Below are 26880 nucleotides of genomic sequence, written 5' to 3' on the forward strand. Positions count from 1 at the left end.
GGGGGTTAAACAGTACAAATCTGTGCGATTTTATATAACGCGCAGAGGGATTTCTTTCAAGCATTAACTCCCAGCACCCAGCCTTCCTCTATCCATCGCTCTGCGTCTCTCGTGTTCATCGTCTTCTTCTTCTGTGGCTTGCAGAGCTGCATTTCAATGAGCCTGTCCCAAAATGCCCCGTCAATATGCTTGACAGATCTTTAAAGCACGACACTGTAAAACGTGCCGGAGAAATGCCAAGCGGTGGTAGAGTTTTCTCCCGAGTTTAAATCTGTGTTGTGATTTGTGGTTTTTAGAGAAAAAGACAGAGAGAGAAGAAGAGAGAGAGAGAGAGAGAGAGAAGAGGGTGTGTTTGTGTGTGACGACAATCTGCTTAAGCCATCCATCAGCTCACGGTCATGACCATGTCTGTCGCCCAACCCTGGCCCTCTGTGCAAGGTTTTGGATTAGCATAGCGCCAAAATGCGAGCGTGTTTTACGTGTGCTCATGTGTTTGCATTATGCGCCACCTCCAGCATTGGTAAACATGAACTTCCTATATATTTGCACCCATACATTAGCGCCGCCTATGGTTGCATCCTCTTCATCTCTACTCTCCCTCCCTCCCTGCCTGCCTCCCTCTCCAGACGCATCACCCTCAATCACATCCGTCTCTTCCGAGCCCTTCCCTGCTCTTGAGCCCCCTTCTTTATTTGTAATCTATTTTCTCTCCTTTGCCAACACCCCCGCTATCTCCTCCACTTCTCCCTTCTTTACTACTTTCAATCTCTCACCCCGCTCAGCCATGCTATTCTCTTTTTGTTTTCCATCTCGTCTCGCTTACCCCCCCCCCCCCCCCCCCCCCCCTTTTCTCTCTCTCTCTGTCTCTCTTTCTCTGCCTGTGTTTCTCACCAGTCAATAATGAAAATTGCTTGCTACCTTGAATGGATTATGGGTGTGCGCAGGGGCCCTAGGTAGTTTGTTTGAAGGCGCAGCGGTGTCAAATGAAAAGGCCCGGGCCATTTTCTACCTGCCACAGGGCCTCTGCCTCCATCACACCATGCACACAAACAAACACACAGGTGCAGAGACACACCGATAGCCACAGAAATGAACACGGACGCCTGCGCGCAGACACGCGTACGCACATCTGATCAATGACGGCGGGTCATGCATTACCACTGCACACTCAAACGCTCCCTTCTACCTCTCTTCTCTCTCTCTCTTCCCCCTGCTCCCCTCCCCTTCCTCCCTGCCTCTCTCCCTCCGGTCATGTATTACGAATGTTGCCTAATTACGCAGCCCAGATTTCTTCATACGGGCTGGCACATTTATTTGTTTGCTTTGTATCTCTTTGCCTTTCCCTTGTATGCAAAATCCTTCTGTGATAGAGTTGTTTATTCGTTGGCTCCTGCCTCGCTGAGATCAAACAGTGAGCAGATTGAACGGGGACGGTGTGCGACTGATGGTCAATCCTCGGGTTGATACACGCCGAGAGGCGGGGAAGAAGTGGTTAAACATGCTTAGCGGGGGGCTGCGTGCCTCCCTGCTTCTTATGGAATCTCAAATCCAAAGCACATATGCTTAGACTGTGAAACAAATCTAAAAACATGTTGTTTCTTTTCCCCCCTTAGCTTGCCATCTCAATTACGCTGCAAGAAACCCAATAGCAATGTGTACATTTGAGACGCCTCAGTTTGATCTCACGTATGACGTCCTGCTGTCTTTTTTCTATCACTCATTTGTGTTTTTTTCCTATTACCGCAGTAATTGCTTGTAGCGGGTGACTCATGACAACTATTGAGTGGACCCGAGAGTGGGAGTGCATTCTGAGATTCGGTCAGGCTCTGACTGACAGCTGCTGTGCATCGAAAATCACATAAAACCCCGCGTTTTTTGTTTTGTTTTGCCTCTTCCTCCAGCAAGTGTAAAGCAGCCGCATCTGCTTGACAAATATGTTAAGACGTCGTTATTTCAACATTGATGCAGAGAAGCGAGGGAGGCGGAGGGAGTGCCATTCTGAACCTCCCGCAATCCCGAACGGGGCTGCCTGTTTTAATGTCACATCCATTTAAACGCCACGTCGGCCCCGTCGGCTGCGAGCCGCTTCAGATTTCTTTCCGTGTCTGGGGGCGTGCGTGGTCGTACGCTTTTATTAATGTATGAATGCTTGGGCATGTGGGCTCTCTCTAAAGAGCTGAATTCTTCGCCTGTGTGAGAGGTGGCTTGTATCTGAGCAGCTCAAGTATTTTCATTTTTAGCATCACGAAGGGTCAAACCGCAAAGCATGTGGGGGTTCAACTTTCCGTTCACTGACTTTGACCGGGAATTTAAAAATGCACGGCTGAATGTTCTCAGTCGATGGCCAAAGTCAACGCAGCCAATCAGCCTCCCTCCAGTGTAGGTTTGCGTGGGAGGAAGAGCAGCCTCCTTAATCTCTGGGAACATACTGTATTTGGAAACTTATTTTCCGACGCTTTACAGTAACAGAGTTAGTGGGAGACGTCCATGTGTTGGACATACTAGCAGCTCCTCTGCCTTCGTCCTTCTCTGTATCATTTTGTGCAAAACAGGAGAAGAAACAAACAAAAGAAATCCTCTTAAAGAAAAGCATTTCTGACTGAAGCCTGTGAATGCAAGAGAAGCTTTGGGGCTAAGATTTCACAGCCACTAATAAGCATTCAGCCTCATCTCCTCCTCTGCCTTGTGGTGACTTGGCTGCTAATGTGTGACTGACAAGCCTCGGCTTCTGTGTTGATTGGGGCAGTTTTTTTTTTTAGGTTGGCTAAAACACATGGCTGATGGACAGATCTGGGCTGCGTGTGGGATGGGTGTGTCTTCTTCGTCTGGCGGGCGCACCAGATCATATACGCGCACCAGATCATACGCGCCCCGTATCAAAGTTCCAACTCGTTGTCGGGGCTGCACCTTCACAAAAGAGACGCGCGTTCTTCCCCGTTTGAATGCGAGCGCTCGCTGGCTCGCATCGCGAGGTTTTGTCGACTCGAGACTGTAACTCTGAGAAAAGATTCAGTGGATGTTGGCCATCTCTCTGCGTGATGGCCTTGGCTGGCTGGCTGCAGCGGGGAGCATTGTTTTTTTTTTATTTCGCCAGATTGCTCGGCTGCCTCTTTTGTTTGCCTGCTTAAATTAGCCCAGCAGGGACCTGGAGTTGCCAGAGTGAGTTTAGTTGTTTTTTGTGGTCGTATTTTAACATTAATTCTGTCCATATCTCTTTGTCACTCCCTCCACGCACTGCCTTCCCCAACAACAGATCAATATGTATTAGATCTAAGCAGGCTTGCAAACAGGAAAGTAACAAGGTCGTGTATTAGTGTGCATTGCGGGTCAGGGTTCTGAGCGGCCATTGCTAATAATCACTGGTCCCAGATCGGCAACACAGGAGCACTCATCATGACCCGTCAGAATCAGTAACCAGGCCTTAAATGAGAACATTGTTTTTCAATTCGTGGTCCATAAAACCACGATGAGCCCTTCTCTGTGTTTATGTAAACCCTACTCAGCATCTTAAGCAGATATAGAAAGGCCCAGTGATCTCTTTAAATCCATTCCGGAGCTGCTGTGTTGACTTCCTAGTGGAAAAAAAACAAAAACAGCAAATGGCTCATTGGTCAGATCTCAAATCGCGTCCTACATTTGACACAACAATCCAGAGTGGAGAGGATCACCTTTTACATTGACCCGCCGCTGACACCGTGCTTTTCCAGCGTTATCATACATTTCAACAGGCTATAGTCCAGGGCATCCTATTGTTTCCTCCTAATGCTGTGAGGCATATAGGCGGGGGTTAAATCAAAGATATTGCAATGAGCGAGGCATTGTTAATCCAGTTCAGATACAGTATCAAGGATAAACCCAGCAGATTCCAGCATGCACTTAAGACCCACACAAGACACACTTAATGCGCCTGCACAGATGTCCTTTAGTGAGCGCACGTGTAATTACACACAAGCAGGAAGATGATAAGCGTGCACTCGCAAGTTCATTGGAAACCCCCTCACAAAAAAACAACAACTACACGTTGGTCTCTGCACAATGTTTAACTCTTCAAATCACATAAACTGGTGGGTGCATAGGCCATTACTTTATAATTATCCATGGTTTCCAGTTTTCACAAAGAAATCATGGCAGTATCATGTCCTTAGTTTCCTAATCGAAGGATTTGTCCAAGACCAAAGAGAATCTGTACCTGGAGAATGACTGCGGTCGCTTCTCATTTAGCCGCGCAACACTTTAAAACCCAGAATGCTATTTTATTCATGGCGGATTCGGGTGGTCTCCGCACTTTCTCTGTCTCTCCATCTCCATCTGTAAGGACTTCAGCGCGGGCTCAAATTAATTTCAACTCGTTAATTCCCTTTGAAAAAAAAAAAAAGAAGAAGAAGAAGGGTGCGCAGAAGGGCGAGGAGAAGAAGAAGGAGTAGAATTAAAAGAAGCAAGCCAGGTCGCTCTTTGAGTTTCTAATTGCCAAGGCCCAGAATGTGACCTACAGATGTGAAATTCCCCACTTGATGAAATATTAACTAGATTGCGGGGCTCGACGGAGCACTGGATAGCACTGTAGAGAGAGAGAGAGAGAGAGAGAGAGAGAGAGGCCCCGAAAGGAGCAGAGAGCTGGTGGCATTGCAACTCAACACAACTGAGGTTGATGGGGTCGTGTAAAGGAATGTGGGAATGAAATGGAACTCATTAGCGGAGAGAGAGAGAGAGAGAGAGGGAAAGATGACAGGGACCTTTATTCATGTGTGTGCTTAGGCATGTGCGTGTGACGGGAAGTTCCTCCGAGGTGTAACGGCGGGGCTAAAGCCGTAATGTGAAACATACCGCTCACCTTATCTGCGGATTTACGAACCCAACAAGCAATTCGTCTTTCTCTACCCTTGTTAGTATTACGCCCTCAACTGCACGGTGCGGAGATAAGCGGAGCGAGAGACGTGAGAATTAGGGAGTGGATTGAGCGCGATGGATGACTTGGTGGGTGATATTCTCTGACAGATGGACTCGAAATGAAAAGTTGTCGGTACTGAACAAGCAAACACTAATGGTGATGATCACATCTGGATGGGCTGGTACCTGGCACATGTCGGTTGAGGGCGGGGGGGGGGGGGGGGAATGCAATGACTCCACTTTACTACTTCTGCAAAAAACACCAACAGCATTGTTATGTAGGACCATGCACTGAAGCAAGGAATGCACGCCATTTGCTGTAAACAAGAGTGTGTGTGTGTGTGTGTGAGCTGCTGCAACTGCCTTCAGATGTCACCGCGCGATTATACTACCACTGAAGTACCAACAAGGCTCGGCAGATGCATCTTGGGAGAATAAGGACAGCCACCTCACAACCCAAGGCTCTTCAATCCCGCTCCCCGTGGGAGTGCATGTCAGCGGTTAGAATCACTACAAAGAGTCGATTTATAACACCTGCGATAATATCCACGGACAGATTTGCACTTTTTTTTTTTGCCTCGCAGTGGTGAGTGTGCTGCATGCTAACGACGACGGCCTCAACTCAGTTTCGGGGTGTATTATACTTAGCTTATTGAGTTGTCGTGTACGCCTGACCTGATTTTCATTCTGGCCGAAGACGAGGACCAGAGGCGCAGTGATGGGGCGGAGGGAGGGCTGGGGGTAGGGAGCAAGGGAGGCAAAGTAAATACATGGGGGGGATAACAGAAACCGTAGCCTACTAAATAACTTCTCTTCCAATGCCCCAAATTCATAATAATGTGGTCTGCGCCGCAGATAAATAAAACACACCCAATGTTCTTGTTATGATAGAAATGTGGGCCAAGCGGCTGTTTTTCCTCTTCTTGTTTTTAAGAGATGTGATTATTGTTTTTAAGCCAGAGCGGCTTCATGACCGCTGCCTCTCGATTTACACCAGGGGGTTAAATTAGCCAGACCGAGGAGGGCCATCATTTTTTTCTTTCGCCTTGAATGGGGAGAAGAACCTGTTCTGCAGGCCACTAGGTACGGTCTTAGAGGCAGCCCATTCTGAGGCAAATCCTGGGCATTGTTCTTAGATCAAAGAGAGAGGAAATGGCAATGTAATACGAGCTCAAATGAAATGGATGTTTTGCCTTTTTATGTGACAGCCTCAATTCTGGCCTCGAGTTTTGATGCCGGGTTGCTTTTCTTTTTTTCTTCAAGCGGTTCTGTTGTGGCTGAGTGACACGGGCGAGGGAGAGAGAGAAAGAGAGAGAGAGAGAGAGAGAGAGAGAGACATACGACACAGAAAACCACATTCCTCTTATGTTCTCCCTGAAAATCAACAAGGACGCAGGGAAGCCTGTTCATAGCAACCCAACTTTCATGCCTCCGTATTGATCCGGCATCATGGATGCTGCATGTGATGCACTGCGCCGTTCTTAGCACTTTTTATCCGGCGCGCCGATGTCACTTTAAATCAATAATCATCTCGGAGTCATTGACCACCACCACCACCACCAGCAGCTCCTTCATGGAGTCAGAGACAGAATGGGTTGCTGTCACTGCAGAGACAGTGTGTGCGTGTGTGTGTGTGTGTGTGTGTGTGATGTGGAGATTTCCCCACTAGCTTAGGTTACTTCAATAGCAGCCATTCTTTTCTCTGTTCCCCCTCAAAGCTCCTTGTCCTCTCATTTCTGTCATTCTCTTGATTAGAAGTACAGAGAAGAGGGGGGGGGAGGGGAGGTGGGGGTCCTTGTACAGTTAGGTGCTTTCACCTGCACCATGAGTAAGGAGGAGGGGGGGGTATTTCAACGAGACACAGGATCCGTTCCATCTGCTAACCCCGCACACCGCCGCCATTATCCCACCCCCCTTTCATCTTATCTTCTTCCTCCGCTGGCCATCTCTCTGACGATTCCTTTATTCCTAGGATACCAGCTGCTGGTAAGGTGATAGGTGAAACACACACACACACACGCACATGTTAGGCCGCAGGTGTCCTGTAATCATGCCTGTTTGACCTCTGTAACCTTTGATTAAAGTGGGGCGGAAAAAAAAGATAATATTCTGCCTGTTTACTTCACAAAGAGCTTCATTGTTGGCAATCTCGCATGTAACCTGACCACGTTTTTACCCGCTCCTTCTTGTTCAATAAGGGGGTGAACAGCTTGCAGCTCAGAGAGGACACAAACAGGGCCAAATAGAAACCACGCGCAAGTTTCTTTTGTACTCCTCCTCCAATGTTTTTCTGCATTGTTTTGACTTATTGGGCAGAAATACCAGAGGGAACAAACAAGCTGCACCGTTAATTGTGCTTTTTCGACACTCCTGCACGCCCTTAACTAAGTGCCACTGCGAGCGAAAGTGCTGGAGAGCTGGTGACAGTGGGGACCAAAACAACCTGACGCCCATTACCAAATCTCCCATTAGCTGCCCCCAAAATGGCCGCCCGGTCAACAGCTGAGTAATGAGATCTAATAGGGCTGGAGCCGAAAAAATGAGACCTTAAGAGCCACGTTGTGGATCTTATCTGCTTGTTTTTGTTTTGTTTTTAAGTTCGCTGGGAATAGTATCAAAGAGAGAGGGAGAAGGAGGAAAGGATCGGAGAGGAGAGACGTTAGCTGAGTGCACTCGAAGGAGGAGAGGACTATTTAAAATGCGGATTAGTGTTCGTATCGCCGTCATCAGACAGTGATACGGAGCGTTGATAGACTGCCTGTCTTTGATGCCTTCTGAGGCACGGGGGGGGGGGGGCCTTATCCCTTTCGCCTATCTCCTGTAACACACATACGCTGCTCCTTTTAGAACTGCTGAGATGTGGAAGATTGGATTGTGTGTGACTTTTTTTGTTTTTTATAGTACATCATACAAAAGTCAACGTAAAAGTCTGAATGGGCACGTGTCCGCGTGCAAACGTGCTTCCTTTAATAAACATCACACATAAATTCAAGGTATTTCATCTCGGAGCGTCCACACACACACACACACACACACACACACACACACAAAGCCCCACAGGTGTGTATGTTTAGTGCTCCCAACACAATCCCTCCTCTGCTCTTGAATGACTGCATCACTTCAGTTACTTCATTTTACATCCCTGCGTCAGGCAAAATGAACACTGTCGGCTGAAAAAAGAAAAAAGGCATTGCCTTTCCACTCCCCCCCCCCCCCCCCCCCCGCTCAAATGCTATTAAATTTTTTGTTATGTTTTCCACTTTGGCCCCCTGGTGAAAATAACACATGGGGATTGTCTGGGCCTGAGCCAAACACACATAAATTTCAATATTAATTCGGTCGGCACCTCAGCAGCCTCGCCAGCTTCCTAATCTCCCGCCACATATCTTCATTATCTGAAAGTGTGCTTTCATCTTAATTCCATTTTCATCCATCAAACGTCGGCGAGGTTTGACCTTGCGTGATCTCGACAGAGATAGCGAGGTAGGGAGGGTGAGCGGGCGGGAGTGATAGAGAGACTGGAGATAGGGGAGAGAGGGGGGGGAGATAAGGGGCCGAGTTGCAGTGATGAACGAGGATGGAGGGACGGGGAACATGACGGGAAGGAATGCGCGGGAGTGGGAGGGGGGGGGGGGGACATCTCCGATGCCAAGTTTCGAGGGCCTGTTAAATGTGCGGGTAAGTGTGTGAGGCCGTTCCATTTCTCATAATCCTCATGTTGCAGCGGCAGGACTGCAGCACGATAGCGACTGCACACATCTCTCTCAATTCCTTTTCCTCTCCTGCTGCTCTTTACTCATTCCCTTTCCTCACTCGCCTTGGGCTTTCTTCCATCCTCCTTCATCCTCTCCCTTTCTCACCGTCAGTTTATTTATCCCCGACGTTAGGGCTTTAATTGCTCGTTTGTAATAATTGTTTTCATAATTGCTCGGATCGTGATTGTCTTATGCTGCTGTTGTCGGGAACAGGTGGTGGATAGGACCTTTTGGGGGGGGGGGGAAGTGTGTGTCAGAGATATGATCAGGACGTAAAAGTTGGCAAAGACGCGCCACCTGGTGGTTTTATGTGCGGGTGAAATGAGGGGAGTGCGGGTGATCCTTGAGATGACATGAGCGCGCGCACGCATGTACAAGTGGCACGGACAGGCGCTAAAAACACACACACACACAAGGACACACGCTCCTTATCCGCCTTGAATGATACATGCCTGCATGATCAAACCCAAATAGAACGCCTCATTAGCGGATAAGCTGGATATGCTCTCCAACCTCCCCCAATCTATCTCTCTCCTCTCTCTCTTGCATGTTTGGATGGCGGCCCTGATCTCCTAAATGCAGGTTATCTGTCATCAGTGACTCAGGATGGTAAATAAAGAATCATTTATCTTTCTCCGTCTCTTCCTCCCGCCCTTATCTCAGTCTTTTTTCTTTCTTTATCCTTCTCGCCACAAATCTGTCCATCCCTGTAGATCCTATCACTGCCTCTTTTCGTCTCTCTCTCTCTCTCTCTCTCTCTCTCTCTCTTTTCTGCGTTGACATTCATTTATTTCGATATAGCATTTGAAGGCTTCTAAATCTCCCATCTGTGCTTGCGCGGGACAGGTAGCAAAACAAGTGCGCTGACGTTTCTCATATATCCGTGGCAGCGAGTGCTCAGCTCTGGCATTTGGCCGCTTTGGCTTCGTTGATGCCGTGTCATGTTTTCTGCTGACACCCAGACCCGTGTCACAACAAGCTAGCGTTAGCGCCAGCCAGCCCCAAGCCCGACACAAACTGACAGTAGTAGGCCGTTGGTCAGATGCAGCGCTGCCACAGCTGTGATGGATCCCCACATGATTCACCTAGACCCCCCCGCCCAACCTCCCATGCCATGCCAGAATTTAAGCGGATGGCAGGTTGACATGTGAAAAGACATGACAATGCCAAAGACTTGACCCACACACATACACTTTCACTCAGATAGACTACAGGCACGTGCATGGAAGCGACACACGTGCGGCATTCAGGTGTCGCCGTGTAAACAAGGGCTGAATTCGACAAAAGTAGGAAAGGCGATCTCAAGACTTTGCAGGCAGACTCTATGTAAGCAACACCACGGTCAGGTATTTGGTTGACACTCATTCCCAGCGTCTGCCAGCGCCTGTGTCAGCGGCACTGGCTCTAACATGGCGACACAGGAGAAGGCCCCATCCATTCATAATGAGAGGATGTAACATAATTCGCGACTGACGGACGCGGATGTGGAAAGTACCACAGCATGAACGCCAATACGTTAGCTATTTGGTCGACAATGACAAGCCTCCCTTCATGAATTATGAAGCTTTCATGTATCGTTTTTTTAATGTCCTTTTTACATCAGCTACATGACACTGGGTTTGTTTCCTGCGGCCCAGCGGGAAAGCAGCAGAACCCCACAAAAGGCTGTTGTTTGTCAGCTTGAAGCTAATCCACTGCCACTCAACATCCTCTGGCCCACCCCCACCCCCACCCCTTCAACCAAAAATAAAGTAAAAAAAAACACTTCTCCTTTGCCATTCAGAGCAGGTCAGGGGTTGGGCTAAGCTTCTGAAGATCTTCAAACGCATCCCCCCTGAATAGTATCTCTGTTACACGAATGGCCTAATCCGCCACTTGAAGAGCAATTAAAAGTTTAGCCCGGACTTTAAAAAAAGTAACCATGTGGTTTTTTCTTCTTCTCTCCATTTCTTTTTCTTTCTGCTGGTCGGTCTCTCCGGCTGTACACATGGTGTGCATGCTAATAGTAGTGCTAGCTGTGGCAGTCGTCCAAAAGCATTCCAAACACACCGGGAAAAGAAACGACTAGAAGGGGATGTGGATGAAGGAAGTAAAAATAAGCTTGGGATGGAAGGATCCCCCATTTTGTCATTTCCTTATTATATATTCCCCTTTTTTCTACCTTCTTCGAGTCGCTCCGACTTTAGCATCTCCCCCCCCCCCCCCCACTTCCCTTTTCTTAATCCAAAGTGGTACCCAAGGCACAATCTCGGCGACTAAGAATTTATCCCTCCAGAGTTCTTTTCGAGGACATTTCATGCCTAGCAACAACTTTTCATGGCACAACGCCAAACATGCAAAAGTCGGAAGCATCAGGGAGTTCGTGTTTTGGGTGTCCTGCAGTCTATTTGTATTTATTGAATAGCCTTCTCTTACTGGAGCACATATAGTTATACGGATATTTCTTCTGCCAAAGACTGCACTAAAGGGTCAGTAAAGAGAACGCCAGTGGACCAGCGCTAGGGGACATTCGATTGGTCGGTGTGCGGTCAGATCATAAAACGACCACATGTTAAAAGGGAAGGGTAAAAAAAAAAAAAACACACTTTCAAAGATCGACAAGAGAGTGCTAATAGCATCATCAACTCTTAACGAGGCTGTGCACTGTGTTGCCCATATGTCTGCACCACCTGTAATAAAAGTATTTTTAAAGCTGTATAAAATTTTTATTATCAGGCTTTGGACCCGTGTGGATTGTATGACCTCACATCTCACTGACATGATTTTAAATGAAAGATTGGCGTTTAAATCCATCGTTGTAGTTTCTTATTATGTTCCGATCCTTTATTGAGGGCAAAGTTAAGGTGAGGAACCGGCAGCTGGATGCCCTTGTGAGAGTGGTTTTCTAAAAGGACTTTTTTCAGCAGACTAGAATAGAAAAAACAGGGGGGGGGGGGGGACACTTGTCGCATCTTTGTCGGCTCAGAAGATAATGTTGGAAAAATCTGACAATCAACTTGCAAGAGCCTCTTTTACCTCGGCTTTGTTTTTTTGAGTGTTGGGTGTTCTTTTGAAAATGTCACCCCCCCCCCCCGGTTTCTCCTCTTCATCCTGAGTGACCTGGGAGGAATGCGTGCAGGAGGAGCGAAGCTTGAAGAAGATGGGGGGGGGGGGGGGGGGGGGGGGGGACGTGAAGAGGAGCAGTGGAGCTTGACGGGGCTCAGCCAGGCCTAGAACATGATACCCGAGACTGTGCAGGCGGTTGCACTAACAAAGCTGCAGCCAACGACTCCAGCCAGCATTCCCACAACTTACTCGGCCCTGACACAAACCCTGTTTTGGAAATTCCCCTCGTCACAAATACACCTGAGAGACCATCCCCCATTCGGCCTCTTGTTTTATTGACAAGTGATGCCAGACAGCAGCGTTCTGTGCTTAGCTTAGCAAAGTAATTAATTGCAACAGTGCAGCACCCAAACAGAACCTGATCAGATTCCAGATTGATTTCCAGTCAGACATTCCACCTTGAGGGCATTTGTCCCGTTTATAACTTGAGCCTCAGTGTGTCTCATGATCTTTTTAATTCCCCACTACTGGAATCACAGCTAGCCTCACCAGCATTTGAGCTTCGCAAAACAAGCAGCCGCGATTCAGCGGCGGTCATTTTAAGATTCTAGCAAGTATGTTGTTTGGTGTGCCGTGGCTATTTGGCACTTTCTGCGCGTCTCAGGTGGCTGATTGCAGGTCTGGTTGCCCATTAAAAATGAAACATGGCTTCTTAATTACATACTGGCACTTTTGGCAATCATGGCCATACTCATGTGTCACTCCCGTCTCTCACTCTCTCCGAGTCCCCCCCCCCCCCCCTTCTGTTTTACTGGCCTCTTTATCAGTCTCTCCATCTCACCGCTCTCCTCTCTGTATCCCTCCATCTCTCTTGGTTGACTGCAATAAGACACTAGCCCTGCAGTTTATGTTTGCTCCCCTTGCCCCAAGTCCTATAGCCACAATTACTTCCTGTGGTTCACGGTAGTGGGTCACTGCCATCCGCCAAAGGTATTTACAGCTGAAATTACACACCCTGTGTTTTCCAAGCAGACCCACCTACTTCGTTCTATTATCCTACGCTCCACCCAGAGGGTCTGGTGAAGGTGGGCTTAATTATAGACATCCAGAGAGATCGGGTTCAAAAGGCTTCGTCAGTGGATGAGGACTGGCCGTAGAGCAAGAACACAGTCACCATTGTGTGGACTTGTGTACAGGTACTCTATCACATGGGCATGAATGAGTGACATTGGAGGATTTGATTGGAGGTTTGTTAATGAGAACTCTTTACAAAATACTTGACATTAAACCTATACTGCATAGTCTTAAGTAACGTGCCTTTACTGTGTTCTCAACTTGATGTGAACGAGTCTGAGGTTTCGTGCAAAGGACGGATGCTCTACTACTGAACAATGTGTTACCAAGTCAAGGTTCGCTAGGAGATAAAAGAAGTACTACAGCTCAAACAGAGCGGTGCTGACGGCGGTTCCACCTTTAGTTCGGAGGGCGGTGGGGGGGAGGAAATGAAAATCAAATCCAAGAGGTCACACATTATTGACACGAGTGGCACGGTCCTGTTTTTATTGGCTCCAGCTTCGCGAGAGTCAGGCAGCCCATGTGTTTTCCCTTTAGCGTCCAGGAAACAGGCCGAGCCCAGCTTTCGGCCAGAGCTCCCAGTAGACCTTTGGGCTTGTTTGCATTGTTCATTTTTTGGGATGACGGATTTGCTCAATCACCCGTGGCTGTCACAGCTGGCTTTCAATCACAGGCGCTCCATAAAGAGGCCGAAAAGAGGTCCCGGCATCTGGTAAAGATAAAGCAAACTAGTGCTAACTAGCAATTAAAGCCATACATTGAAAGCTCGGCCACTCCGTGGGGAGGACACATCGTGGGGTTTAGCTACTTTATACATGGATGTGTGTGTAAGTGATGAGATATTATTTTTCTTATTTTGTATCTTCCAAGAATTTAAAAAGACACATCACACAAAAGACAGTATTGGCTACAATAAATGGGACTTGGCCATGACATTTCAGTGTGTCTGTGTATGTGGGAAAGCACTGCTGGATTAATTGGCAGCTGAGTGGACCATGAGGCCAGGAGGTCAGGGTAGGAGGTAGAGGGACCGGCATCAAAGGGCATGTACTCAGTCAGGCTTGACAAACTCACCGGGTGTGACCAGTATGTGGTGAGAGGGGGTCAGCTCCGTGTCAGCAGGGACAGGCCGCGAGGGGAACCCTTTTACCTCAACAATGTAAAATCCCCCTCACGCATTATCTTCGGGGTCAGCAAAACCCCAGCCGTCAACCCTAATATAGTGCGAGTGCACAGCAGATTATTATTATTTATTTTTCCCTGTGATTAAGCCACGTGACGAGTCACCTATGAATACTTGAAAGAGAGAGAAAAAAAAACATTGGATTTGACAACCAGAAAGCCATTATGCGATTTCACACGGCACGTTGGACAATTCACTTTTTCTTCCCCGGCTACTTCTGAGACACACATGAGCACACACACACACACACACATATAGGGGAAGAAATGACTACGAAATAATCACTTTTTATTTTATTCATTTATTTAAAAGACACAGAATGAAGGGAGCGAAGGTCGCCGTGCAGACGGTGGTTGCTGCAGATTCTAATCCAAAGCCTCCGGCGATCTCTGCGTGAACTCCATTTTCTGGTCTGCAAACAAATTAGCTTTTTTTCCCCCCTCTCTCTTCTATCTTACTCTCCCCTCCAGTGAAAATAAGGGAAATTCAGGTGAATACAATCTATTTGTTCATTTAACTTTTTTTCCCACCCTTTTCCTGTCAGCTTCTTTTCTTTTTCCTTTCTTTTTTGCGACGGCCTCGCCAGCAATTCATTAGGCAACAGTCGTTTAATTTGTATCATTAGAAAAAGCGTGTTTCCCAAGGAGTATGGCACTCCAATAAATCTGATCCAGACAAAGTACTCCACCCCCCCCCCCCCCGACCACACACAAGCTGTTGTATTTGTTAACACACACCTCACACCAAACAAGTGTTTCGGAGAAATAGGGTGGAAACAAACAAAACCTGATAAAACATGGTTTAATATGTTAGCGTACTTTCAAGTGTTATTACACTTATAGAGAGCAGTTCTCCTTCTGGGCCCCGATTTTAATTATGCAACAAATGTTTGACTATCCAAGTGAAATTTGCATGAATATTTATACCAATTCATTTGTTGAGTGTTGATTGTAATTACATGGAAACATGATTTATTGCCAAGATTGCTTTGCTAGCCAGCCAGCCAGAGAAAAAGACGGGAGGATATATATATTTATATAAAATAAATGCAAATATATGAATAAATGCAAATTTACAAACAGGCACACAGAGCTAAAGGAGGCCCGTTTTGTCCCCAGTGGCTTGTGGGAAATGTCATTATCAAAACGACAATCTTTCACAGTATGTGCCTGGCAGAAATTCAGAGGTGCTTTCAGTAAGTGTCTCCGGATGACAAAATAACAAAGAGGTTCACCTTCCTGTTGTGACCTGTATACACTCGCTGAGATTGTCCCTTATATCCGTGTGCACACGAGTGCCGTCACTTCATTTGTCACTCTTTTTTCCAAAGATATAGACACGCGTTCACGCATACCAAATATCCGTCGGCGCGATAACAGCTTGACGTGATGTTTTTGGCGTCAGCCTCTCAGATAAAAAATGATCCAAAAACGGGGAGTGGATAGATGTACAAAATTAAAGACGCGGTTACCGACCGCATGGCGGCCGATAGCAGATTTCATTTCATCAGGTGAGACAATCGGGGCGAAAGAGATGGAGGGAGAAAAAGAAAATGTTTGAGTAATGGGCCTCTGTCTGGTTTAATATTCTCGTGAAGGAACGAAGAGACAAGGAGGACATATAGGGAGGAGGGGAAAGCAGAAGAGTGGGAGAACAAGTGATGAGGTCCGGCAAGGGGCTGGAGGAGAAGATCAGCTCTGACTGTGTTTGTAACTAATTAATGAATATCGTCAGCCATTTGTTATGCCATTCATTCTGGTAATGACCAAGCCGGATCTTTCATTCCTAGTCTCATGTTCCTTTTCCCCTCTTTCACCCCCCCCCCCCCCCCATCCCCACCTCTGCCATTACTTTTGTACAACGCTCAGACAGGGATTGAGAGATGTAGAGGGGAGGGGAGGGTAACGGGCTGAGACGGTGAGCAGGAGGCCTCCGCTTTAACGACATGCTCTGTTACTGCTTAACTCGGGACACTGTTCAATAATTAGCAGGCTACACTTATTGGCAGTGGGAACCCGCATCCAGCACAAAGCTGTTGCGCGTGCACGTCTAGTAGTTGTCCCCCGTTTGCCTGCACTCGCCTTTGTGCGAGTCGAATCAGACCCCCCGCAGCGCTGGACGCTCGTTCACCTTGTCCTCTTTTTTTTTTTAGTGGCCAAAATAAACAAGTGAATCAGGCCGGTAAATTCCTCCCCTCCTCGACTGTATTTAACACACAGTCGTCTTGGTCCCCTGAGCTTCGAGCGGGCTTGTGAAAGGCTTCCTTTGTAAAGCCTCCTGGGTGTCCCTGTTACAATGTCTTCCCATTGATAGTTTGCAGGGTGTGAGAAAGGCATGACCTTGTTTGTTGCGATAAAAAGGTCTGTGTTGGCTCTTTGTGATAGAGCAGATTAGGTCGTTTGTCTTGTTTTTAGGGTCAGGAAAGTGACATCACAGCTAGCTTGGGAGATTTACGCTCCAATAATTGTGTCCTTAAAATCTAGCCAGCGCACTTCCACGACTCCTCCAGACTCCTCAAATTAATGTATAGTCTCCTTACCCTTGCCCCCTTTTTCTCTACCATCCTGACCCGAAATCCCTTTTCAAAAATACAGAGGATCCAACTCCCTAGCTGTCCTCAAACAATAACAAAAGAAAAGCAAAGCAAAAGAGTCCCTTTTATAGTGACCCCCGGCCGTTTGGTTTCTCTTGTAGCCGTTTCGCCGAGTGACCTTCTCGGTGGTGAGCCAGCCCCAGGACCCTCACCAGCAGGGATCGCTGCAGAGCTGCTACGACAGCGGCCTGGACGAGTCGGAGACGCCCAGCAGCAAGAGTTCGTCGGGCCCCCGGCTGGGCGCCCTTCCCCTGCCCGAGGACAGCTACGAGAGGACAACGCCGGATGGCAGTGTCGGTGAGGCAGAGCACATGGAAAATGGTAGGGGCAAACACTGAAGGAGATTAAGAACAGGAAACATACACATACTGCCTAGACACGTACAGAAAGCAACCCCGAAGGTAGACAGTCCTCAGAAACACACAAAAACATGTGAGGTTCGGCCATTTTCTATTATTATTTGTTACCAAGTAGACAGTTCTGTAAGTGTTTTGAGTGCCTGAGGATTCCTGGTTAGTACTGTAAGCGAATCAAGTGTGACGTGGTGTTGAGGCCGTGACATAGAAGCCGTTGCAACTTTCACCAAAGCTAAAGCCCCTCCACGAATGTACATCGTGTGAAGACGAGGTGCGGGATTTATAATAAAACCTATGGTTCTGTTTCAGAAGACAGCAGGCTTATTTGATCAAAGGCGCTACACAAGGGAATATATGTAACAGGCGTATTCCGTAAGATCAACACCTTTTCAGGCCGTCTCACTCCCTTTCAGTTTGCAGCTCTTTTTTCTTTGCAATCCTTCATTCGTCGTCTTGATTTCAACCCGACTGAGGATAGATTTTGTTCGAGATCTCTTTGAGATGAGGTAAAGGAGGAGTAGCAGCGGGGGGTTAATACCCCACTTGAATTGTTTAGAAGCTGTACCGCTGTACTGATTTGCAATGAGTGCCGGCTTGAGGCCCTTATGAAGGAGTTTATTTTGCTACAATTGGGAGATGGAGCTGATGTTCTGGAGGTTGTAATGCAAAAAAAAAAAAGACTGCAGTCTAGAGAGAGTGAGTGGGAGCAGTGGAAAAAAAAAAAAGGGCTATTGTGAAAGCAGTCCCTGGGTACAGTGCTGCATAACCTCACAGCCACCCTGAGCTAGTTTCCTACCAAGACCAAAATATGTGTGTGTGTGTGTGTAGCTGGGTGTGCAGTGAGAGATGGGGGTAATGGTCCCATTCATAGTGTAGGAGTCTGAGGCGATGCTTAACAAGGAGGAGCTGTCTTGAGAGTGCTAAGCCTAAGTGCAGAGGCTTCCCCCACTGCAGCTTAGGATAAGGATATTCAAATGGCGTACAGATTCACTCTTCTTTTTTTCTTCTTTTTCAGACGGATTTGTTTTAGAGATGATGTCTTAACTTATCTCAGATCAGTGGAGTCAATGTGACATTCCACTGTGTCCACAAGGGTGAAGCCCAGACAACCTTTAGAGAGGGTTAAATGTCTCGTTATGGGTTTGCAATGACCCCTAAGAAAGCAGATAGAAAGTCAGGCACAGATGTGCACATCAAACAGGCAGTTACAAAAGGTGCCCGCGGTGAGCTTTCCTCAAATTCTTTGGCCTCAATGCAGATTAAAAAGGATTTAAACCACTTTAATGTGAGCCGATAGGGCTACCTGGAGGATACTTAAAATCTCCCTTTTCAGACAATAGGCACCCATTTACTGGCCGAATTAGACCCAATCAAAAGACTCATTTCAATTTGGTCTCCATTTAAAAGTAATAGGACAGGGACAGCCGATAGCAAGAATCCAAGTTAGACGAGAAGTGAGGTCAGCCCGTCAATCAAATCCACCTTGAGAAAAAAAAATAAAAGCCCATATATCGTAAGATATTGTCCAGAGTGAACTATTTTACACTTAGCACATTGACCCAAAGTATGTGATCATTTCATCCCCATCAATTTTGGTTTCAGCTCAACGCACATATGTTGTTGATTCTTCCCTTTTCAGCTGTTTCAGAGGGTACCGTTGCAAAGCACACTGGAGCCTTAGAGATTTGTTGGAGGAACAGAGTCAAGGTCGATTCATGAATCAGTCTCCATCCAAGAGAAACACCATGCTCTGCTGCTGCTCGCTATCTTTAGTGAGATCAGCTGAACTGTGTGTTTGCAAGTGTGTGTGTGTGAGAGAGAGAGAGAAGATGGAAAGGCAGTAGTACAAGTGAGTTCGTGTTTTGTTCAACATAATGTTTTCAATCTTAAAGCAAACCCTGCATCTCTTGCAGCGCGTGAGCTCCTACGATTTGTATTGGTAGCCTGGCGTCAGCGGGGGTGGTCTGGGAGACTCTAATTGGTCCTAGTCCTGTCATTCAACCCGAGAAAAAGGCAGCTTTATGCTTCCTGTTCAAGTGTCCTTGAGGAAGACGTTGAGCCCCCTGCTTGCTCACTTCTGCTAGGTCACTGTGGATAAGGGCTTCGGCTAAATACCTAAGTGTAAAGTAAATGCAATCATCTAAGGTTAGGGCAAATATTGGCAAAGTGCTTCACCCTCTTGAGGGATGCTAACTACAGTCATTAGCACTCCCCCTTGTGTTGTAGCCAGAACACACACACACACACACACACACACACACACAGACACTAACAGCACCGCTTTATGTGAAACCTTAGCCCTTTTAGAAAACGAGGGAGTTATGAGGAAAGAGGGAAAGGCGAAGAGAATTTCTGTGTGTCGTCGAAAGCGATCGGACTCAATTCAACACGATGAAAACCTCGACCCCCCCCCCCCCCCCGAGGCCGGAGTGTCAGTTTGCAAACTAAATATGAGGATTTGAGTTTTGATTTCCGTTCACAGAGTTACTGATTCATCACCTTTGATCGCTCATTGCTTTGTAACAGGGTCGAAAGCGGACAAAAGGCCTCTTGTCCCTTTTATTTTAATTCTGTGCCTTCTTACGGCTCTAACTCGCTTCGTCGTCCATCGATGTTCGCACAATGTGCAGGAGCAATCGTCCTCCACTGCAGCTGCTCGTCTGTCTCACACACATGAATGCACGCACACCAACAGCCACACACACACACACATGCATGCGCAGGCATCCGTACTAACACACACACAAAGACAACACACGCGGTCTGTTTTTCATTCTCTGGTCTCCCGCTCTTCATCGCTACTTCCTTTCCACCGCGCAGATGTACCGAGGGACCGTGTTTTCTTTTTCCTCATCTCCTTCATCAAGGTCAGGTTTCGAACTTTATTATTTTCTATTGGTTGACTTCTTTCCATGGGGAGTATCAAATAAGGATAAAACAAACAAAAAAAACCCCTCTCCATCCAAGACAGATTCTTCCAGAACTGTCTCCAAACAGGGAGTGCTGGGGTCATCGCGGGAATATGAACACATTGTCGACCCAATCCACACTGCACAGACGATCACACACAGGGCTTCTCTGTATAGTTCTCTTCTTCACAGACGTTGTTTCGGCAGAGTGAGCTGCATGCCAGGAACCTAGGAGAATTATGCTGCATCTTCACAGATGTTTCTGGATTTGTTCAGCTGAACAGTGCACAAAGAATTCAATTTGTAGCTTTTAGAGCAAAAAAATCAAAAAAAATCTGTTTTTAACCATAAGTCTGGAGCAGCACATAGTTCCATGTATTGCTCAGCTATGGCATTTGGTGCATTTCATAAACTCTTGATCTTTTTGACGCACAGCTGGGCCACTCACTTATTCATAAGCTTACCCTGGCGCTCATCCGATATTCATAAACGCTGAGTGTTTGGAGTCAAACACCCGATTAGGCCGCTACGGATGTGGAAGAGCCCTTCTAGATGTACGTCGTTATCGCTGGGTCAAAGACTCGCGCTCTATTATTGATCTCCACATTGCCAGGGGCGGGGCGGCGGATTTTTCAATTTTTTACCGTGTTAGTTCAAGTGCACCTTAAAAATAACATCCTTCTACACTGCCCTTTCATCGTGAGTCAGGTGTCTGAGGTGTGCGATGTGTTTTCTTATGAAATGGGAACAGCTCCGGGCGTTGAAGATGTAATAATTGTTCAGTGCATCAGTGCAGCTATACGGTTTGCTCTGCTTGTTGCAGTAGGTCACGCTGCCAAGGATTTATACTATTTGATCCACAGCATGAATCATTAAACGGTGGCTTTTTTTTTTTACGGCAAAAAAATGCCTGGCCTGCGGCTAATGCCAGGTACGCAAAGCTAATGTATCCCGCGTGAATGTGTGTGAAGGAAAACTTTCCTCAACAGAACTTTTTTTATTTTTTCACACCGCAGGGGTTGTTTTGTGCCTTGTGACGCTCACCGAGAGGTTATACATTAGTTTACCCAACTTTTTACTTACCGCTACATCGCTGAGTGCATCTCACGGAGGCTGATGCCGGATTTCATTTACGCCGGCTGCTAAGACGGATGAATAGTGCAAATTTATTGTAGCCTCTAAGAGAGTAATAGCACGTCCTACTGGCTGCTAACGTTAGCATGCCTCCCACGTTTCTGTGCTTTGGCTGCCAGACAACCACCACCCCCCCAGCGCACACACACACACACACACACACACACACACACACACACACACACACACACACACACGGCTCTATCTCTCTCCTGTCTCTCCCGCTGAGAAATCTTGGGCTAGCACCGTTGGATTACAAACATCACCATTTAGTGTTGGCTCGCTGGCCCGATAGAGTAGGACAGACAAGTGGCACATCACAGCTGCTGTCACTGAGGTAGTCGGTGTGTACAGACTGTGCTGACACAGACAGACTGAAATGCACACTTTTACACAGAGAAATGAACACACATGCTCAGGCACATACAAATAAGCTTTAGCCCTACACACACACACACACACACACACACACCTCATTCAGCACTGCATCATTTTCCAGCTCTGTGAAGCACCTCACTTGATCACTTCATTGTTGTTGTTTCTGTCTATTTCCAAAGCTTTGCCTGCCGGAATGCTGCTTAGCCTGGTTAATAATGTGCATGTGTGTTTGTGTGTGTGTGTGTGTGTGTGTGTGTGTGTGTGTGTGTGTGTTACTCTGTTCATTAGGCAAGCCCAATTGTAGGGCCAGATGGCAAAGCGAATTTGTTTAATTAAAACCATTCATATTTCAAGAGCCGAGCGGCAGCAGCACTGGTCTTAGGTCTGATTTCCCCCAACTTGGTGGAGGGATGGGAGCGTGTGTGCTTGTGTGTGTGTGTTTGTGTGTGTGTTGCGTGCCCATCAGCACCCGGTGGAAAGCGGTATAGTGAAAAATCACCCATCGGAAGGCGTTCGCACTATCAATCAGCATGTTACACACAATCTTCCCCCCGAGTGCCCTCCCCAAGGTTGCACTCCATGTGTGCATGAGTTAAAAACACTCCAACATTAATTAGGAAATTAAAATCGGGACGGAAATGAGAAAAATAATAATGAGTAACAGTTACAGTCAGGTGCACTTTGCGGCAGGGTTTGTACTTGTAGTGCGTGCCTGCAGTCCTCCGCCGCGTGTCTCTCGCTCGTTTCCATCTGTCCCTTACCCCACGCCCCTCATTTCGTTCCCTGATATCCTCAGGCAAGCCGACAGCGCGGGAGATAGAAAGAACAAGAGGACCTGGCGAGATGCCGTGAGAGAAAGCAGTGAGGGGAAAGCATGGCAACGCAGAGTAAATGAGTAACACATTGCTCAGGAGCCCAGAGATGGATCGAAGGATGGGGGGAGGTTGGAACGAGACCAGCAGATAGAGGAAATTATTTTTAAAAACAACAGTAGAGGGATAGAGAATGAGAAACAGAAGGGGGAGGTGTTAAGAGATGGGGTTACATGCGTGGAGAAGTTGCCAGCAGGGAGTGGCGCTTGACAGAGAGATGATTGATCACTGCTCAGCCAGAGCAGGCAGGTATTCAAATCATCCCCCGGTGTCACATCCACAGTCCTGTCTTCCTCTCCGTCTCTCCACATGAGCACATATGGACTGCAAAGCCCACCCAGTGCCGTCTAACTCCTGCAACACCCCCCCCTAGACCGAATTAAGCCTGAAGAAATACCTGCTCTTTACAGGGAGCGGAGAGACCAGAGGAATCTGTTCATTAATGGTTCCTGTTAAAAAGATCAATTCACCAGAATGTGCCGCTTTCGGTATCCAGCCATGTATAGTTTGCCCAGTTTTGGAGACAGCCAGAGTTCAGAAAAAGACAGATTTGAAAAAAAAAAAAAAATCTGCATCACTGTGAACAGTTCTCGTTGGTAGTTTTGAACAAAAGTCCCTCTAATAGTCCCTAAGACACGCAAGCTGATGAATTCATATTTCTTCAACACCTTGTTTCTTTTTATATCTTCTTTCTTGTGATTTTGGCCAAAAAACAAGCCAAAAAAGGTTTTTGGAACCACTCAACTTGAATATAATAAACTGTTTTTTCGCCATACTTTGTCAAATTTTATTCATCTCTATTGTATTTAGGTGGGGGCAGAAGGTTTTAGGGACAAATATTTTGTAATTTGGATGACCTGAGCCTTTAAATCTACTTCAGTAATAATGTTAACGGTGTCCTTTATCGTCCAAATACTACACTCTCTGCGATGTAAGATGCTGCGGGAGAGACTGCCAAAAATAAACGAGAAGTGTTATTGTGTAGGTCCGGGTGTGGATAATGGCATTGTTGCTGTGGTGTTTTGTGTAGCGACAGTCGGGCGAACACCCACTCCTGACAGAGATTAAAAAAAAGCCATTCAGCTAGCTTACAAACGATGACACACAGAGGCATCGCGCAGCCACGGCGGCCATTTGGTCCGAGAGAGAAAAATAGAGTGCAGCCACTTCATATTGACTGCAAGTACAGAATATGAGCCTTTCACACAGAGAGACAGGCTGTAAATGTGTTTTAAAGGTGTTATTGTCAAGTACTCGCAATAATAGCCCCGCACGAGTGAGGCGGACATGTTTTCCGAGGGAATACGCGCGCGTCCATTTCCACGTCAAAGATGGGTTGTCTGTTGTATTCTTGCTTTTTTTTTTCTTCTTCTTCTTCTGCAAGCTGGACGCACGGTTGATACGTCCACACTCGCAGGAGAAAGAGCCGAGGAACGGGATGGGTTTCCATGAGACTGCAGAGACATGACTGCATTTTCAATGAGGGCCTACAGTCATACGCGCCGCCATGCGCATTTCGTGCCTTTTTAGGTGCAACGAGGCGGTGACTAGCAATTTGGCTCGTCTCCCAATGGCACGGGCATTCGTTATGTTCGGAATAAAATCACTTTCTCCGGCAGCTGTTAATTTGGAACGCACCTTGCTTTTTTTTTTTTTGGTCCCACACCGCCACACCCACCCACACACCTCTTTCGCGATCTCATCCCTCCTTGGGCGAGGGTATGCATGTCAGGTGTAGCGTTTGGTGGGGCGGTCTTCAATGAAGACAATTAAACACCTCCAAGGCACTCAGCCAAAGCCTCCCGTCCTCCGTTCCCTCCCTCTGCTCCCCCTTCCATTTCCTCCCAGGCACTCTGTCTTCTGCTTGTCCCTCCCCCTTACCTCCCACCTCCTCCGACTCCTCCTGGTCTTCCTTCTCTCTCTCTAACTTTCCTCCCCTCGGTCCAAATAATCGGTTAGGATTCTGAGCATGATTGTGGACGAGGTGAACAGGTGGTGCCGAAGGAACATCAGGTATGCGGTGCTGGGACACGGCGGGTGCCATGTCTTTCCCAGTGTGGCGTCCGTAGCACGGGAGGGAGCTAGCTGCAATGTATGCCGATGATCTTACACGCTGCCCGCGAGTGTTTATTTCTTTATTTGTACATTGATCTACAACTGATCATTGAACGTGGGCTGAGAATCCACAGAAGACCACTGCAAGGGACAGCTGCATGTATGTATGCACATATGTTACAGCATACCAACTTCACACCAGCAGCATATCTTGAGAGAAACACTGAGAAAATAATGAAGGCATTCTTTTTTCTTTTTTTTCTCACTTCAGGGGATTTGTTGGGAAAAGCACAAACAAACAGAATTCAGAAAAACAACAACATATTCAGGTGTTCACACATTCTGAAGGCCGGCACCAAGCCGGGGCCGCTCATGCATTCATTCATGCGTTTGCCAGACATACTATACTTTATGTGCAAACACCGTCTCTCACTACCCCCTACTCATATCTCACAGTTAAAGGCACATACACAAACTAATAATAACTGCATAATAACTCTGCTGGAACACTTTTGTCCTGCTCAACACAACAACCAAAAAATAACTAGCCGGCAATTTAATTTTGCACAGAAGGAATGCTGCGTCGATTACGAAAACGCAGCGCATTTATGTGATTACAGAACTTTCCGAGAAAACGCTAACAATAGGCGAGCAGGTTTTTGCCAAAACCCAACTGAAACCAACTGGAACCAGATGCAACCTGCTTCCAGCCAATATACATAAATGTGACTTCTGGGAAGAGATATCCTTGTGCGTCTGAGTGTGTATGTGGATAATACAAGCAGTAACACTCATCTTGACCTTTAAGGTTGGAATCGCAAAGCGTGTACATTTTTCCGTCTGTGTTTGTGCACCAGCTGACCCGGGCGTGTTCCAGCACTTTATCCGTTTATCTAACACACGGCCCGCCAGCAGCTTAACCTCCTGGAAGATCCGATATTTCACATTGTGCTTTTTCTGCCGCCCCCACAACTTTGTCCCCAACACATGTTTTAATCTTGTGAAAAACAATACAAAATACCTTAAAAACTTTTGTTTTCGTAGCTTTCTTCTTTTTTTGTTGTTGTTGTAGCCACCCCGTCTGGGTTCACCCACGTGTGCCTATTTACAGAGCAGCTTGCTTTGCCACATTGAACTGGCATTCCTTCTGGGAAGGGATTTTGTCAGGAAACTCCTGACTCTGCCAGCAGCGTCGGCTGCTACAGCTAATTGATACCAATTAAGTCGTATTATTTAGGAATTTGACATCGTGTTTGTCTTTTAATCGGGGTGGTTTGATGACTCAGAGACACAGCTAAATGCTGTAAAACCGTCAAAAGGCAGGCAAACAAATGCTTACTTGCTTGCCGCAGGCAGTATTCGGAAAAGCTAATGATGTTTCAGTGTGAGAGGACCGTCTCGGTGTGTTGCAGGAGGCTATGTGTGGTTTTCCAGTAGCTTAAGATACACGGTGAGACGCTCCTCGCTGCTGTGTAACGCAACAGGGTCAAAGTCGCTGTCCACTGTATTGGCTCTGTGTAGAAATAATGGCAATAACAATAGTTACTGGAAGTGTCACTTCCTTTTAACCTCACATTTAGCCTTCAGATGAACATGTAATAAATGATTTAAACCCCAGTATGACACAATGTTTAGGGCTGTTCATTGGCAAGAATCTGGAGTGAACTATGTGCAGTTATACATCATCACTATAGCACATGGTTACAGCTTAGTTATACTGCGTTATCAATCATTTCATAACTGTTAATACATCAGTTACAGATGCTTCATATAGGACAATTGCGTTATTTAAAAATTCTTCCAAAAGGTCCTTTCTTTTGATGTAAATCACGAATCGAGTGTTTATAAGCTGCTTATAAACACTATGGTGGGTTAAAGCGCTTTACAGAAAGTGTGTGTGGTGTGGATCAATACTGTGTGCTGATTGTGTTCCAGCGTGCATGTAAAACTTAGCCGGGTGTGTGTGCGCACATGCCTTTCGCATGTGAGTTTGGATCCAGGCAGAGATGCATCATACTCTCAGCGGTGCAACAACTACCGGGTCCGCAGCCCACCAGAACTTATTTTTACTCCCCTCCATCCTCTCTCTCTCTCTCTCTCTCTCTCTCTCTCTGCCCCCTCCACTCTCCCTCGCCTTATACAAATAGATGAAAGCGTGCCACAATGGAAGAAGGGGGTTATCCTCCCGCTCTCCTCTCTTCGAGGACTAATGTGTCTCATATGGAGGAAGGGTTGGGGGGGGGGGGGGGGGGGGGGGGAAAGGATTAAAATGAAAAGCTAACACAGTCTATAGAAGGGTGGCTCACCGGCCGCCCTCTGGCAGAGCCGTGTTCGAGGTGGCACACACTGCGACCTGTGACACCTGGGATGGGTTTCATAACATCCCCCCCCCGCACATACCTCTCCAAACCGAAAGACACATAAAGAAAGAAGGCTTTGATACACACACACAAAAACCTCCTTATACAGCTGTATGCATGCTTGCACACAATCCACCTGGAGGGACAATATCCTCCTGAGTTCCTCGAGCTGAGGAATTTCATTATTTCGTCTCTCCTTATTTCCTTTTGGCAGGCGCTCATGGAGACAATTACTCAGGGTCATATATGCATTAGTGAAAAAGAAATCCTTCGCAAAGT

At 47.0% G+C, this 26880-nt stretch overlaps 1 protein-coding gene across 3 annotated transcripts in view; it reads left to right on the forward strand.

Annotated features, from left to right (window-relative positions):
- The window catches only part of pcdh7b (protocadherin 7b), a 96671-nt gene that overhangs the window by 30305 nt on the left and 39486 nt on the right, over positions 1-26880 (forward strand). For 2 of the 3 annotated variants that reach the window (XM_076092699.1, XM_076092701.1), the window contains one exon: positions 16639-16834. In XM_076092699.1, coding sequence (XP_075948814.1) covers positions 16639-16834 — 196 coding nt within the window. Of the gene's footprint in view, positions 1-16638; positions 16859-26880 lie in introns of all 3 variants that reach the window. The other variant, XM_076092698.1, reaches the window with a different exon arrangement.

This window comes from Anarhichas minor, unplaced genomic scaffold (genome assembly GCF_050575085.1).
Source record: "Anarhichas minor isolate MPS153535 unplaced genomic scaffold, ASM5057508v1 ptg000016l, whole genome shotgun sequence".
In the NCBI taxonomy this organism is placed as follows: Eukaryota; Metazoa; Chordata; class Actinopteri; order Perciformes; family Anarhichadidae; genus Anarhichas; species Anarhichas minor.